The sequence below is a fragment of the Melitaea cinxia genome, chromosome 27 (genome assembly GCF_905220565.1).
Source record: "Melitaea cinxia chromosome 27, ilMelCinx1.1, whole genome shotgun sequence".
Taxonomy (NCBI): Eukaryota; Metazoa; Arthropoda; class Insecta; order Lepidoptera; family Nymphalidae; genus Melitaea; species Melitaea cinxia.
The window spans coordinates 10,243,080-10,259,764 of NC_059420.1; the positions used below are offsets into that span (position 1 = coordinate 10,243,080).

At 39.0% G+C, this 16,685-nt stretch overlaps 1 protein-coding gene across 1 annotated transcript in view; it reads right to left on the minus strand.

Moving 5' to 3' along the window:
* Window positions 1–16,685, minus strand: part of LOC123667154 (dipeptidyl peptidase 9) — a 41,410-nt gene that overhangs the window by 20,551 nt on the left and 4,174 nt on the right. Inside the window, exons 2-12 of the mRNA XM_045601124.1 lie at window positions 10,951–11,152; window positions 9,143–9,321; window positions 8,425–8,522; window positions 7,712–7,814; window positions 6,526–6,653; window positions 5,757–5,883; window positions 4,647–4,788; window positions 2,887–3,070; window positions 2,416–2,525; window positions 1,671–1,823; window positions 1,081–1,207 (exon numbers count right to left, since the gene is read on the minus strand). Of these exons, the coding sequence (XP_045457080.1) occupies window positions 1,081–1,207; window positions 1,671–1,823; window positions 2,416–2,525; window positions 2,887–3,070; window positions 4,647–4,788; window positions 5,757–5,883; window positions 6,526–6,653; window positions 7,712–7,814; window positions 8,425–8,522; window positions 9,143–9,321; window positions 10,951–11,152 (1,553 nt within the window). The remainder of the gene's footprint in view (window positions 1–1,080; window positions 1,208–1,670; window positions 1,824–2,415; window positions 2,526–2,886; window positions 3,071–4,646; window positions 4,789–5,756; window positions 5,884–6,525; window positions 6,654–7,711; window positions 7,815–8,424; window positions 8,523–9,142; window positions 9,322–10,950; window positions 11,153–16,685) is intronic.

Consider the following 16,685-nt stretch of genomic DNA (forward strand, 5'->3'; position numbering starts at 1 on the left):
GTGACACGCCCCGCGCGCCAGGTCCGACTCACCGTGCGCGCGCTCGGCCAGCGCGCCGGCGGGCCGCAGCGCGACGGCCGCCCCGTGCTGATGTTGGACGACGTCACCACCGCTATCGAACACTCCACACAGTGACACGCCCCGCGCGCCAGGTCCGACTCACCGTGCGCGCGCTCGGCCAGCGCGCCGGCGGGCCGCAGCGCGACGGCCGCCCCGTGCTGATGTTGGACGACGTCACCACCGCTATCGAACACTCCACACAGTGACACGCCCCGCGCGCCAGGTCCGACTCACCGTGCGCGCGCTCGGCCAGCGCGCCGGCGGGCCGCAGCGCGACGGCCGCCCCGTGCTGATGTTGGACGACGTCACCACCGCTATCGAACACTCCACACAGTGACACGCCCCGCGCGCCAGGTCCGACTCACCGTGCGCGCGCTCGGCCAGCGCGCCGGCGGGCCGCAGCGCGACGGCCGCCCCGTGCTGATGTTGGACGACGTCACCACCGCTATCGAACACTCCACACAGTGACACGCCCCGCGCGCCAGGTCCGACTCACCGTGCGCGCGCTCGGCCAGCGCGCCGGCGGGCCGCAGCGCGACGGCCGCCCCGTGCTGATGTTGGACGACGTCACCACCGCTATCGAACACTCCACACAGTGACACGCCCCGCGCGCCAGGTCCGACTCACCGTGCGCGCGCTCGGCCAGCGCGCCGGCGGGCCGCAGCGCGACGGCCGCCCCGTGCTGATGTTGGACGACGTCACCACCGCTATCGAACACTCCACACAGTGACACGCCCCGCGCGCCAGGTCCGACTCACCGTGCGCGCGCTCGGCCAGCGCGCCGGCGGGCCGCAGCGCGACGGCCGCCCCGTGCTGATGTTGGACGACGTCACCACCGCTATCGAACACTCCACACAGTGACACGCCCCGCGCGCCAGGTCCGACTCACCGTGCGCGCGCTCGGCCAGCGCGCCGGCGGGCCGCAGCGCGACGGCCGCCCCGTGCTGATGTTGGACGACGTCACCACCGCTATCGAACACTCCACACAGTGACACGCCCCGCGCGCCAGGTCCGACTCACCGTGCGCGCGCTCGGCCAGCGCGCCGGCGGGCCGCAGCGCGACGGCCGCCCCGTGCGCCACGTGGTACACGCGCGTGCTCGGCGCCGTGCTGATGTTGGACGACGTCACCACCGCTATCGAACACTCCTGCGGGGAAATGTTTGCTTTTTGACAGACTTCATAAAGAGGTTCTCAATGTTTTTTTATGTAGGAACCTAACACCCTTTATACTTTTTACTAGATGTAACGATTTTAATGAATCTTTTTTTAGTCCAAAAACTAAATTTCAACGAGATCTGATGGATCAAAGACAAACAATTATGAGTATGAGCTAATAATCTAATAACAGTTTTGGAATAAAAAACCTCTATTATAATACTTCCAAATTATTTCAATTATTACCTATTACATCAACTGTCTCGACTTACAAAATTATGTAAGCTGTCGGTTGCGGTTGTTATCATAGACACGTGATAGTGATCGTTACTCATAGCAGGGAAGATAAGCCAACCCACACTGGAGCAGGTAGATCAATTAAGCTCCTAAATGGAGAAAAAGGCCCAACAGTGGGACGTTACATGCTGTATCGTGATAATATGTAATATCCTACCTCATCCATATCGACGGAGTGCGAGTGGCCTACAGTGGTAAGCAGAGTGACCCGTTGCGGCGCGGGGGGGTCGTATGACGTCACATATAGGTGGCGCTCTAGCGGCGTCTCGCGGAGCCCCACAAAGTACACCAGCCCCCGTGCTTCGTCCACCTGCAACATTGAAATTTTATATTAGTAATCATTATGTAGTTGGCAATCGCAGTGTGGGACGCCCTCTGGCCCTCTGGACCGACGATCTAGACAAGATTGCCTGTGGTGGCTTAATGAGGATTGCGGAATACCGGGATGTTTGGCGCGAATTTGGGGAAGCCCGTATCCAGCAGTGGACTGCGATAGGCTGCTGCGTATCACTGCTAATGTCTAAATTGTTTTTAGTCTAGTATCAAACATATGTACGCTTCACCTGGTGGTAAGCGGTTACCATAGCCTATAGACAATTGCAAAACTACTACTAGTTTTGAGTTTCAAGACAAAATATACAAAAAAACATACGACATTACCTCACTCAACCTTACAGAAGAACCTTACATAAGATACACAGCCAACACTTCTCCCTCAAGTAGTATTGTGTTCCTGTTGGTCAGCAAAGTAGAAAAAACATGGGGGTTAATATCGGCAACGCGCTTGTAACGCTTCTGGAATTACATGCGCCGGTATCTTTTTCCCATCTGGCAGACCGTGTACTCGTTTGCCACTATTGTAGTATGAAAAAAAATTATAATGTATTATTAGACAAACGTACCCAAATCTTCCTGCCCATGACCTCCCATTCCCCGGTGGTGATCGCTTGCTTGCTGACCACGCTGGGCCCGAGCGCATTCGACTCGTCCTCTGTTATCATGTCTATTACAGCTGTAAAATAAAATATTAAAAATTTATTTAAGTTATAGTTCACTCTTTACAAATCTAACAAATGAAGTTTACTCATCATTGGCCTTAGTCCGTCTATTGCAGACGATTTAGACAGTGTCAGACAGACACTGTGTAACCTAGGACACTCTTCAGGAAAACGCAGAGTTGCCTAAGTCGATAGGTGTGAAGCAGTTCGGCTGCAGGAGTCTTTCGCATTTTTAAGCTATGCCACGAATGCTTGACGGAGACCCCATTCCGGGTTTCAAATGAAGTTTTCATTCTCCAGGACTATTCTACATATAAGTAGAATATAAATAGCTAACAATAAAATATAGTAAATAGAAATAGCTAGCTAGTACACAGTACTCACAAGTGGCCCTCTTCGCGGGCACGGCACAGGTCACGAGATACAAGTGCAGGTGCCCCGTTTCCTCAGAAGCCCAGATGAACCTCATAGTTCCGGGCGCAGACGGCAGGAAGTAGAGGATGTCGTGGACGTTTACCCAGGCGTCTGGAGCCGTCTCCGATACGAGGACTTGTATCTGCTGAAATATTATATCGAACATTCACTTTTATGACGAAAACAACACAGCAAGCATAATAATTGATTTAAACTCGGGACAGTGTAATTTCTTTTTTTTATAATTTTGATATTGTAGATCTGTATAGTTCGCGTCATGTAAAAAGAACGCTGAAAGAAACTGGAGGGGGTGCGTTTGCGCATGGGTATACTCGCGCACAAAAGTACAACTGTTTTATATTTTAATTAGGCTTTCACTTGCTGCTTCGTATAATAGTTATTGGTAGGTACATTAAAAAATACTAGAAATACCAGTGTGAATAATTCGGACTAAATAAGTATAATAATTATCACTTTACAAAATTACAATTTTTTTTCAAACAAAAGCAATAACAAATTTTTTAGTTATTGAAATGTCGTATTCAAAAATAGTAATTATCTGAACTCTCGATATTATCTTCAGTAGTCTGTATCTTAATGGTTTTTATGTGTTTAAAATGATAAATTGGTATTTGCTTTTTAGTGAAATAAATAGTAAATGGAGTTTTACAAGTGTCCGTAGGCTAATGTGTTGTAAAAGCGAGTGATAAATGCGGAAAAAACGTGAATTACGATTGACAGTGTTTTGTTTACCAAATAAGACTGTTCCAAAAAATGGACAGTACGAAAAAGTTTTTTCAAGAGTTGGCAACACTGTAAATCGCCTTTACGCATTTTAACAACCAGCGTTCTTTTTACACGACGCGAATTATATGTTATAAATAATTTTTCTCATTTTTCTTCGACTTTTGTGCGCGATAGTATTTTGTGTCGACATATCACGTGTCGCATGCTTGCCGGTGTGCTATTGGTTGGACACAATTGTCCAACCAATAGCACACCGGCAAGCATGCGACACGTGATAAACACTCCCGTCCCGCTACCCCATACCACCAAATAGACCGATAAATCGCTTCTGCGCAGCTTCAAGGCCAGCGTTCTTTTTACATGACGCAAACTATACACCGCTGTCTTAAATAATTTACATCAATAAATTAATACTACATAGGTAGACGAAATAGTCAAAATAGTGCACAGCAGAAAATATCCTGCTCAAAATACTGTGCCAGCCCGACTGGGGAAGTACCTCGACGTTACAGAAGATCACTGCTTAATAACACTGGTCTCAAGAGGTGCTGTGTGTTGTTGTGAGGTGGGGAGCTCCTGGGGGGATAAGGTCTACAACGCACTTGCGAGACCACGGTTAGCGGTATTACGGTACCTGTACGGTTCAGCCGCACATACATATCGCCCGATCAGCAGTTTACGTCAGTTGCACGATTCATTAGCTACGTACACCAGTTCACGTTCACATATCATCATCGCACAGCGCGTTCGTGAGCTCATTTATAGCAATTAAATAGTACAAAATGTATTTCTATTTTAACTTTCATTTTTATATCTTTTATCTACCATAATCAGCAGTAGCAAGTCAGGTGTAACTTACATCTTTTTGGTCCTTCGAGCCGGATATGAACAAGCTTCCTATGGATCATCAGGGTAGATGTAGGCTTGTTTGCCGACCTAGTTGTTTAAAAGAAAAAAAGCTAAAATGTGCTGACCTGGTCTCCGGTGGGCAGGTGGGAGATGGGCGAGGGTCCAGTTGGTGAGTTTTCATAGCCAGTACGGACACTGAACTCGCTGAGAGGTATCAAGGCCAGATCTAGACGCTGCTGCTTGCGGTCCAGCAGTTGTACCCACACACTGGGGGGGGGACAAGATGAATATCTTAATAATCTTTTTTTTTTAAGATCCCCATAAATTATAATTTAATTTTCTTTAGTACACTTCTAAAGCCAGTGGAGCAATTGTCATAATAGTGAAAACAATTTTTAAACAGTACCACGCGTTCCTATTTATTTAAGTCTTGCGTGTTTGCGCAAAAATGATTCTTGTATTTGTTGTTTTTATCTGCCCAATTGCCTGAAAACCAATACTTGTCACTCCAGATTTTTTTTTACCTTAAACAGTGCCAGAAACATTATACAGTGACGACCCACCCTCCAGCGATTGAGATAAAAAAGAAACACTTAATGAAGAAAGCATTATTTTTCAAAAAATTTCCATTACATATAGGATATTAAATTAACATGGTTAGTTTTATTGCTAAAATTGTTCAGAAACGGATATTAAAGTAATAGAAAATCGCTAAAATTATTCAAAAACGGAATATTTACCATATTTTTTATTTTAAATGTTTCAACTCGATATAGCTCCGCCAAACGAAAATAAAGCAAGCAATTTTCTATTACGTCACCTTATTAAATTGTCATCTAGGGCGGATACACTAAGGTCTTTGAACCATGCCTCGCACAGCTAATAAAGCTGTCAGTTCTGATTGTCATCATAAACAATTAAAACACCAAATAGTAATCATTACTCATTATATGTAAATTACAATAAATAATACATATGTGGACTTAGTGACGCTGTATTTCATGCAAGAAATTAGCAATTTTGTATTATGTTGGTTCACAGTTTATTTATTTTTAAGTGTAACTGCGGAGTTTCTTGCCGATTCTTCTCTGCAGAATCTGCATTCCGAATCGGCGGTTGCTTCAATTTTAAAAACTAATTAAATTAAGATTTTGATAAAGATTTTGATTTACCACAAAAGTGCAGTGAAGCAGCACGGGTAATCAATTAACATAAAGAAATCAACAATAACTTACTAATTACCGCAGGGCGTCCAGTCGACCCTGGCCAGGTACTCAAACCACGGAAAGGTTTCCTTGAGAGATTGCCTCAGTTCGTACCATCTGATATCTGTGACCTCCATTGAGTTGTTCGAGTCGGATGCTGGGGGAAAATTGCCTTATTAGAATATTTTAATCTTATCTGTATATTGTTACTTTATGAAATTTTATTTTTGAGTCAATCTCACCGGTTGTGGATAAAATTTATTCTGCAGATAAGTAACGGATAAACGTTAACAGCAAGAGGTAAAATAGGCTGGCTGTATCAACTCAATTAATAAACTACAATTTCTAGATTCACAGCAAATTGTATTGTATTGTATTGTTGTGGGCTCGATTTTCCGCATTTAGACACAGAGGTTTTCCGTTGTACGTGAAAAGAGGGCTCACTAATTCAGCCAGCCCAGCTCCTTCCAGAAGCTCAGAAGCTTCCTGGGGCGTTCACAGGCTTCTCGGAGCGTCCTTATTCACAGCAAATAAAAATATCTCATAACTAAATTGGCACGCAACGATGAAAAAGAATTATAAACAAACTTGTATCTGTTGGATACCCTCATACGTCAGATAAATTTAATCGCTACCGGCGTAAGTAGATAAACTTGTAAAAAAAAATGTAGTTTTAAAAGTTCTTCAGTAAGGTTGAAGAAGTTCTTTCCCAGTCTGGCTGTTCCAAATTTTGAATAAGATATTACCTGCCATGCTCTACCTCGACAAAAGTTTTTTGAAGCGTTTTAAATCAACCTACCTTGTATTATGTGATCAGAGTGACCTTCCTGGTAGTAGTCCAAGACGGTGGTGGGGGTCGCCTTCTGAAGCCTGAAGGTCACCATTTTCAGGACAGATTTGGCGTTTGGTGTGCCGGCGCGAGGAAATCTGGAATATAATATGCGTTTATTTATTGATTTGGTAATTATGTACAATCGAGGAGTGTAATTTAACCCTAACCTATCTAACTTAAGATGTAAAACTTTTAACGACAGTTTCGTTTAACAAAAAAAAAAAAAACAAAAATAACCCTAACCTATCTAACTTAAAAAGTACAACGTTAAACGACAGTTTCTTTATACAAAAAAAAAAAAAAAATAATAACCCTAACCTATCCATAAATTACACTCCTCGATTGTACATAATATCCATTGATTTATATACAGTTTTAAATAATAAATATATAAACAATTCGCTCTACATTTAACCTCTACATTAACCCCAGTAGGGGGTCCGAAAACACATAATGCATAAGCACAAACGCCCAGATAACACCAAACATCTGTATGGACAATACAAATGTCTTCTCACTTCAGCCTGTAATATCCCACTGGTGGGTATACCCATAGGCCTATGGGCCTCTTTCCCCATGTAGGACAGGGATACCATGTGCCTATCCAATTTTATGTATGATGTTGCATAAAATTTCCGAACAGTGACGTAGCGAGCTTAATTCGCGCCCGGGGCACAATACCTTTTTTAATGTTATATATTTTTCAATGTTAAATATTTATAAATTAGTGTAAACAACTATTCGCTAGCCTTATAAATAAATAAAATTAAAAGTTTTGCACGTCTGATACAAAATGAAAATAAAAAATAAAAATGCAGTGTTTGAAGGCTACTTGAATACAGAAAATCAAAAGGCAATCACTTGATTTTTGATTCAATCCATAAATCAGCTTTCTTTCTTCGAGTTTCAAACAATTGAATCACGTCAAAACTTGATACCAATTTGGACCTTTTAAAATTTTACGATATTCATAATATATACGATATTATAATGATTGGAAACTGTTCCCGTAATGATTTTTAAATATATAATATTTATTATGTACCTACTGTTTGTTTGCATAAATAAAATAAATTCAATGGATAATTTTGCATTTCATTATGATGGTATGAGACACAGCGGTACAGCGTGTTCTGCGGGTCGTTGTGCTCACCTGAACTCCTCAACCTCTCCACTGCAGCTCTGTGAGGACGGAAAGCTGAAGATCTTGACGTCGCTCTCATCCACTTCCTCGTAAGCTATCCGGAACACGTCGTCTGGGGACACATGATCCAATTGAACAATTATCACGTCTGACAGAATTGTTACAGATATGGCAGTTTTATATAGTTGCGCCTCGCGGTTATGGATAGTTGATTTTTCGTTTTGTAGGAATCAACAGCTTTATTATAGTTTAAATTTCATTTCAAAGTTTTAATGTGGATTCTAGGCTCTATAATAAATAACTGGTGTAGGGCACAGCAGGAAATTTCCTGGTCAAATATGGAGCAGCCCACAGCAGAACAACTAAATAATACTGCTTTAAAGCAGTGTTGTGTTCCTGTTGGTGAGTAGGATGACGAGAGCTAATGGGGGGAATCAGAATAAGGTCGGCAACAAGCTTGCAATCGCTAACCATCAGGAGAGCCATCCGCTTGTTTGCCGACCCAGTTATAAAAAAAAAACCTAGTCTTAATACAGACTGACGATTAAGTGTAGGTGTCCTTACCTACTATTACTTTAAAAGAAAGAGTCTCAGAGCATTTACTTTTTTATACCACTAGGGTGGCAAATAAGAGTATGCACCGCATGATGATAAGTGATTACCAAAGCCTAATAGACGGCTGCAACACCAAACGCATCGCAATACCCATCGCATATGCTCACCGTCTCTCTTCGGCTGCCACCAAATACCGGTGTACCTGGAGAACTCCTCTTGCGTGACGTAACATGGCACACCAGCTTGACGAGGGTCGTCTGCTAACCTAAAGAAATACAATAATTTTGTAAAAGTTATAATTAAATCAAAATTATAATGCATGCATCATGCTCTCTATCATACCACTACGAAAGAAGTCTATGCCCAATCCCCTTTCTCCGCGTAAGAGGATTGGCGCTTAATCCACCACGCTACTCTACTGCGGGTTGGCGGATATGTTCCCTACTATGAGTAACGATCGCTATCAGGTGTACATGATAACAACCGGGACCGACGACTTAACGTGCTCTCCGAGGCACGGATAATAAATTATAACATTAATTACACACACATTAATTACACATTTTGCTGTGACTTTGACTATATGGTAATCATATCACACGTGTCAAATCGCGGGGCACAGCTGCGCCGTGGTTAAGTAAAAGGCAGTTTACCTTCTTTTACTTTTTTGCATTTTTAAATTTTTTACGCCATTACATTTCTGTCTTAAATCATTAAACCTATTTGATTACAACTATATTATTATTACAATAACATTTATTTCATTCAAACAAACCTAAAACGTTAAATTCTAAATGTTAACAAGTTAAATCTGAGATTACGTCTTTTATACGTTATACAGCCTTTTACCAGAACACGGCAAAGCTATGATATAACTTAACTCACCGCTCATCCCTTCCTTTACAAGCGTACGTCAGTCTCGCCGGTCGCTTTAGATTATCTCCCGCCAGCCATATGTCTCCTCGAGCGGTGTGTGCCACCAGCGAGGGCATGGAGGGGCACATGGCAGGGGTCAGTGGGGCACCCCACCCCGTGCTAAGTGACCGCGGGACTAGGGGTGGTGACTGGAATAACAAGACTTAAGTTATGACTAGACCGCAGTGTACCCTGCTTTCTGTTTCGGGTTTATGAGGTCGATCCCCCACCCCAGTCTATGTGTAACACATGTATATATATCTGTCGGCTGTTACCTATAACACAGGAATTAAATGGCTTACCTTAGGAACAGACTATAGGAGTGTGTCGAAATTCAACCATAATTTAACCACGAACTTTAACAATAAACAAAAGAGTATAGAATTATGCGTGTGTCAAATACATGGCAGTGTGTGTAATGTTTTTATTACCCGACTGCCAAGGAAGGGTTATGTTTTTCGCGCGTATCTTGTATGTATGTATGTATGTATGTATGTATGTAATATTCTTTACTACCTCATATTTCCAGAACCACTGAACGGATTTACATAATTGAGGTATCGTTAGGTTCGTCTTAGCTGCCCAAGTGTTCTTAGATAGGTGGCGTTAAAAAAATCAAACATGGCGGCTGCGCGAAGCCATTGTAGTTAATGAAAAAAAATTTTTTTTCTCGAATACTACAATATGGGTATCAAATTGAAGGGCACAATACAAGGATTTTAAAAAGGTATATCATGATTATTATTTATTGATTTAATATACTTTTTATGCATAATTTAAAGAAAATGTTAGCATTGACTAGCCCGTTGGCGCAGTTTGTACTGACCCTGCTTTCTGCTCCGAGGGTTGTGGGTTCGATTCCCACCCCGAGTCTGGGTGTAATATAAATATTTATACTCGTATATTTATAAATGTATTATTTATAAGTATGTTTATCGAAAAAAAAAATGTAGCTATATACCAGTCGGCTTTTACTATAACACAAGCAAAATTGCTTACTTTAGGAACAGACGACCGTGTGTGTATTGTGTAAATATTTATTTATTTACTAGCTGACCCCGCAAACGTTTCTTTGCCATATATGTTATTAACCCGCTTAATCCCCCCCCCCCTTATAACTTAGGGGTATGAAAAATAGATGTTGGCCGATTCTCAGACCTACCCGATATGCCCACAAAATTTTATTAAAATCGGTCGAGCCGTTTCGGAGGAGTTCAATGTTTAACACCATGACACGAGAATTTTATATATTAGATTTTATTCTGCACTCCTTCTCTATATAAACTACAAGTATGCGAAATTTCATGCTCCTCCGTCCGCGCAAGATTAGTAAAAAGGGGTAAAAAAAAATTGTTTCAAGTATTAATATAAAGAAGAAGATACTTTAATCTGTTACTTTTAATAAAAATACAAATAACTAACAGTTTAATGATATTAAAAGTCATAAAATCTCCCACAGAGAAGGCAGACAATCCAAAAATCAAAGTCTAAAAGCAAGAACCATGTTCATATTGACAAGTTGAAAAAGATTTTAGAAGACGAACTTACTTTGCAATAATCTATACTAATAAATTGAGAGCCGGTTTTTTTGTTCGATTATACTGCGAAAATTACTAAACCGATCGGAATAATACTTATACAGTTATACTATAAGATATGTTGGCGATTACTTAACGTTAAAAAAATATATGGACGGATAGAGGTCGCTAGTTGTAGATAATTAAATATGCAGTTTACAGTTGTAATAGATGTGATAACATAAAGTCTATGAACATTACCTGATTAGGTCCTTCCTCAGCTACAAATAGCGACGATGCACACGGAAACAGCACCCTCCCAGTCTTCTGGTGAAGTTCGTAGGAAGCTATACCCCAACCGGCCACCCTCTGCCGTTCCCATAACAACTGTTCCTCTCGCGACCACTTGCCTGATGACACGCCGAGCGCAACGTTTGATTCTATCAAAGGCTTCCAATCCAATCTGAAAACATAAATTTACTGTCAGAGATGGAATAATAAAGCTGAAGATATCCAACTACCCCTAGAATATCTTGGTTTACTCCAAACAAATTAGCAGAATTTATTGAGGCAGGTCACAGAACCAATAATGACAAAATGGGAGTTCGAGTGAGGAAGTACCTCAGCCTTACAGAAGATCACAGATAAATAGTACGGCTTTCAAGTTAAATTGTTTTTGTATGATTAAGGTAGTCGGAACTCCTGGTGATAGGTATTCTGTATACTGTATAGATAGCGGGGGTAAGAAGCAGATGTTGCCAAAGTATATCGGCTACTGTCTCTCTCACCTTTAAGTAGGCTGTGTATACACTTGTTTTGCCACCATCGCCAAAACACTATTACATTTACCTACAAGCGCGGCACCTTAGTACGATTTTTAACCGACTTCCAAAAAAGGAGGAGATTTTCAATTCGACTGTATTTTTTTTTTATGTATGTTACATTAGAACTTTTGACCGTGTGGACCGATTTCGACAAATTTTCTTTAAATCGAAAGGTGGTGTGTGTCAATTGGTCGCATTTAAATTTATTTGAGATCTAACAACTACTTTTCGAGTTATATCTAATAATGCGTTTTTACTTGACGCTTTTTTCGTCGACCTACGTTGTATTATACCACATAACTTTCTACTGGATATACCGATTTTGATAGTTCTTTTTTTGTTGGAAAGGAGATATCCCTAGTTTAGTACCATGATAAGGAAACCAGGATCTGATGATGGAATCCCAGAGAAATCGAGGGAAACTCTTAAAAATCCGCAATAACATTTTACTGGGTGTACCGATTTTAATAATTTTTAATTTAATCGAAAGCTGATGTTTGTCATGTGGTCACATATAAATTTTATTGAGATCTGATAACTACTTTTTGAGTAATCTTTGATAACGCGTAGTTACTTGACTATTTTTTCGTCGATCTACGTTGTATTACTCGTCGATGTAATTGAAGTCGGTTTTTTTTTCGTTTGCGAGCAAACACAATTATTTAGCTTAAGATTTTAATAAACAACCTAGTTGAGATTAGAAAGTCTAAAGAGCAGTGTCAAAAATACTTGCGCTTGTTCAACACCTTTATAATATTAAAAAAAAACTCTTAAGGATAAGGCCTTTGTACATATTTCTTTATATATTTCTTTATATACGTAACTAGTAGCCCGGCCTTCACATGAGAAGCATACAAAAATTTTAGCCACAGTGAGGGGTGAAGCGGGGGTTCGAATCAGACTAGTCCCGTCATCACCTACAACTAAACTATACTATATGATATTTTATTTATTCCGCGATTATTATTATTATTTATTAAAATCTAACAAAGGGAGGCCGCCTACCCGTCATCGTTGATTTCGCTGAAATTTATATCACATGTAGGGCTTGGCTATAAATTAAATTACCCGAAGCGGAAAGTCCAGATGGCTTCGCATTTGGAAAATATTTTTTGACGCGACTCGAGTAAAATAAGAACCCATCACAAAAGGTCGGAACAAAAATAGTCACGAAAATGGACTTGATTACTTATTTGATTTAAATCTCCAATATGCAAAAAACAAGTAGACAAGTTTTAGACCACCAGTGACAGTCGGCAAACGTGAAGTGAATTTCTTATAGAAGGAAATTTATTATTTACATCACAATTCAGCCTGTAACATCCCTGTGTTGGGCATAAACCTCTTTCTACATGTAAGAGAAGGATTGGAACAATCCACCATGTTGCTCCACTGCTGGATGGCGAATATATCCCCTAATATGAGTAATCGTTACCAAGTTTATATAACAACTGAGACTGACAGCTTAACATACTCTCGAGGCGCTCTCGGAGAAGGAAAGGAAGGATTAAGAAGGAAGAATTACATACATATAGCATTGCATTTATATTTCAATGTAAGAGAGGTATCAAATAAATGACTATAAAATAATAATGACTATGGCTTATTATAATAAAGAATATTGCACACCACAAAAATACGAACCAGTGTCAATAAAAAGTTAATTATCAATTAAGTTAATGCATAATGTTTACGAGGATTTCACTCATTATAATAATAATAATAATAATAATAATAAAATAGTTTTTATTTTGCTCAAATTATGTAGTTTACATTATCTAGAAGACCTGCGACCCGTGCTAGCTTAAAAAAAGCTGTGTTACAGGCCACAGTGTCTTCCCCAAAAACTAGTTTATTGTTACATAATCAGACTTTGCATTCGGATAGCGAAAACATAAATGAAACTAGTCAGACAAGTTTACGGGAGCGCGAAAGGGCTTTTTAAAAAATATTACATTAATTAAACTAAAACTATTTAATTAAAAATTAATTAAAATTACAGTGGACACGTCCGAGCAGAATTACATGCTCTGGATTAATCGTTGATTTAATTCTAATTAAACTTTCTCAAGACATATGATCCCAAAGCATGAGACAACGTGAGATATCATTTGTTATTCCTATTCCGCTGATTAAGCATTTACTTGTATTGTTCTCATGCTTTGGTCCAACATAACTCTTCCCCCCTTAAGTTCGAAACCGTCGGAAGAATTTGACTTCTGAAGGTTTCGACCCTTGCTTAAAATTTTATTCTTAACACTTTTTATAACTAAAATTAAACAAATAGTAATTAATATAAGATATAAAATTAGAGTTCCTACACTGACACTGTTAACTTTTATTATTGATTTAATTTCACTTTCACTTTCACTTTCACTTGAACTTTTCATTTTTAAGGCCGCAGATAGATACTTTATGTCATCCAAATTAATTCCCTTAATATCAATCGGATCGACAGGAATAGGGATTTCCTTCTTTGGCTGAGGTAAATTAATAATAGGTGTCACCTTGTATTCAAATTTTTCCAATGTGTGTTGAAGATAATATAAATGAAGATCATTAAGTAGAATCTCGCAGCCAGGATCTATTTGAACGAGATAAGTTCCCATCATAGATGTTTTTGTTATATCGTTTTCACATTTGTAAGACATTACTTCCTTATTTCGTGAATATATTATCCAACGGGCAGAAGAAAGACGTTGTGCTTTAACTTCTTCGATATGAACTACTCGTCTATGACATTGAGTTAAGTCATTGTGAAATTGCATCAATTGTTCCATACACGTTATCGTTGAGTAAGGGATAAAATTATGTTCAGTGCATATGTACTGATTATCGCCGAACACATGTTGACACGGAGACGCGACCGGCAAGTACTTCGAACCTTTCACCATAAGGAAGGGATATTCGGGAATAATAATGAAAGTTTTGTTTTTAATTTGATCAAAAATAGGCAATGAATAAATTTTATAATAATTATACGTATTATTATCTGTAAGGGGAACTTCTATTATAAATGTTATCTGGTTTCCTTTTACATACGCCTTAACAGACAATGTTCGCTCTATTTTAATTATATTACTTTCTGTTACAGGATACAATAAACTATGATATTTTTCTATAGAAGAAAATATGTAAAACAATTCAGTAGAATTAATTATTGATTGTTGTAGCACAGAAATTTTACTAAAGGCTAAGGCTGTCTCAATTTCACTGAGTGTTATATATATTGAACGGAAATTATTAATAAACGTACTATATATACTCAAAACATAAGTGGAATATATTGAGTTTTCTTCTTTTGTCACCATGTCTTTCAACATACTTTCTACGCGTTTTAAACGTTCATTAATAATTAAAGAGTTGTTATATAAAATTTCTGTACTATTAATAGAATAATCCAACATTTTGGAAACCAGGGTAATTTTATTATCGATTAAATTTTGTTTGTTATATAATTTGTTAATAAGATTATCATAGTAAAGCGCGTCTTCGTGATCTAAGTTACCAGTTATCGATTTTATAATAGAACCTACGGGATTAAGCAAACCTCTTCGAAATCTTTTTGTTGGTGCTATCTGTTTTGCCTTTTCTATAGTTATATCTTTTAAATATTCTACTTGCATTTTCATATTACTAAATTCATACATATAAGGTTTATCTATATTTATTACTCTATTAAAATCACTATACTTATTTATATTAAACTCTAAATCGACAAATATAGAACTTAAATCTAATACTTTTATAATTAACCACTTATTTTTTGTTTATAGGCCTGACCTTGTTTGACAGGTAACAGGCCTGGGTTACCTTCAATCTTTTGAAGTTGAAGGGATTGGGTCTCCTTCATCATCGCTAGGGCGATTAAACACCACCTGTGGAGGTCGTTTTATATTTTTTAATGGAACCTTAGTTCTCCGCTTTCTAATATTTACGGGCACTTCATTACGATTCATTTTACGTCTGGTACATTCTTTTATATTAATAGTGCCTTTCTTAAATAAGGAAATTATTATATTTGCGAAATCTTTCCTATGTTTCTGGTGTTCAAAATATATAACATATTTAATTTTGGGCCGGATATACTCTTTAAGGAATTGTTTTATTAATTGTAAATTATTTAAGGGTAAGAAAACTTCAAGGATTTTCCGTTTTGACCTTGTTAAATCTTTAACCTGACTTTCGTTTTTAAGCCACGAAAATACTAATATCCGATTAGGCTTAGTATTGATAGCTTCATGTAAAATTGGAATACTAGAAGAATCACGTTCTACATTTGAGTGGACTGTCTCAATACTAGTGCTAGAATCCGAATTATCTGGAGGTTCGATTTCAGATAAATCTCTAGGACTTGCTGATATTGTCGCCTCCGAGTCAGTTACAGTTAAAGTTCTAGAATCGTCTGTATTACATTTTGGGGATAATTCTAACATTGTGTCTGTCTCTGTCACGTTACGTAAGTGTTCTTGGAGTTGAGACTCTCTATCATCAACATTTACTGACAAAGAAGTATTATCATCTGACTCTATTGCATTTAAGTTTATACATATGGAAAAATTTTCTTCCTGTTCATCATTATCAAGGTCACTAGAATTTCCTTCGTCAGTCAGCTCGTCTATTTGTTCTATATTGTATGTTACGTCATACATGTTGTAGTTATAATCATGAATATATGTTTTATTAATCGGGAAACTCGGTTTATTATTAGTTATCGTTCTCATCGACACGTCATTTAGTCCTTGTCCGTCTGGTCTAAAATTAGGCTTATAACCAAATTGTGTCGGGGGTTTATAATTATTATAATTAAATGGAGGTCGATACCCTAATTGTTGTACAGGACGGTGTCCGTACTGAGGATTAATTCTCGGTGGTGGTATTTGTGGTCCCTTCGGAATTCCATATTTAAATTGAGAAAAATTTGGTCTAAAACCTGTAGGCATAGGCATAGGTGCCTTTTGATTTGCTTGAGGTATTCCAAATTTATATTGAGGTTGTTTATTGTATGAATTAAATGTCATAGGTAGATTAGACTTATTCGCAAAATTTAATTTTGAATTCGGTAAATTTGAAATTTTATTACGCTGATTATACTGTTCGTGAAAGTTTACTTCTTCTAAAACAATGCTCAACGCAGATTCTAATGATGTCGCTGACTTTAATCTAACTATT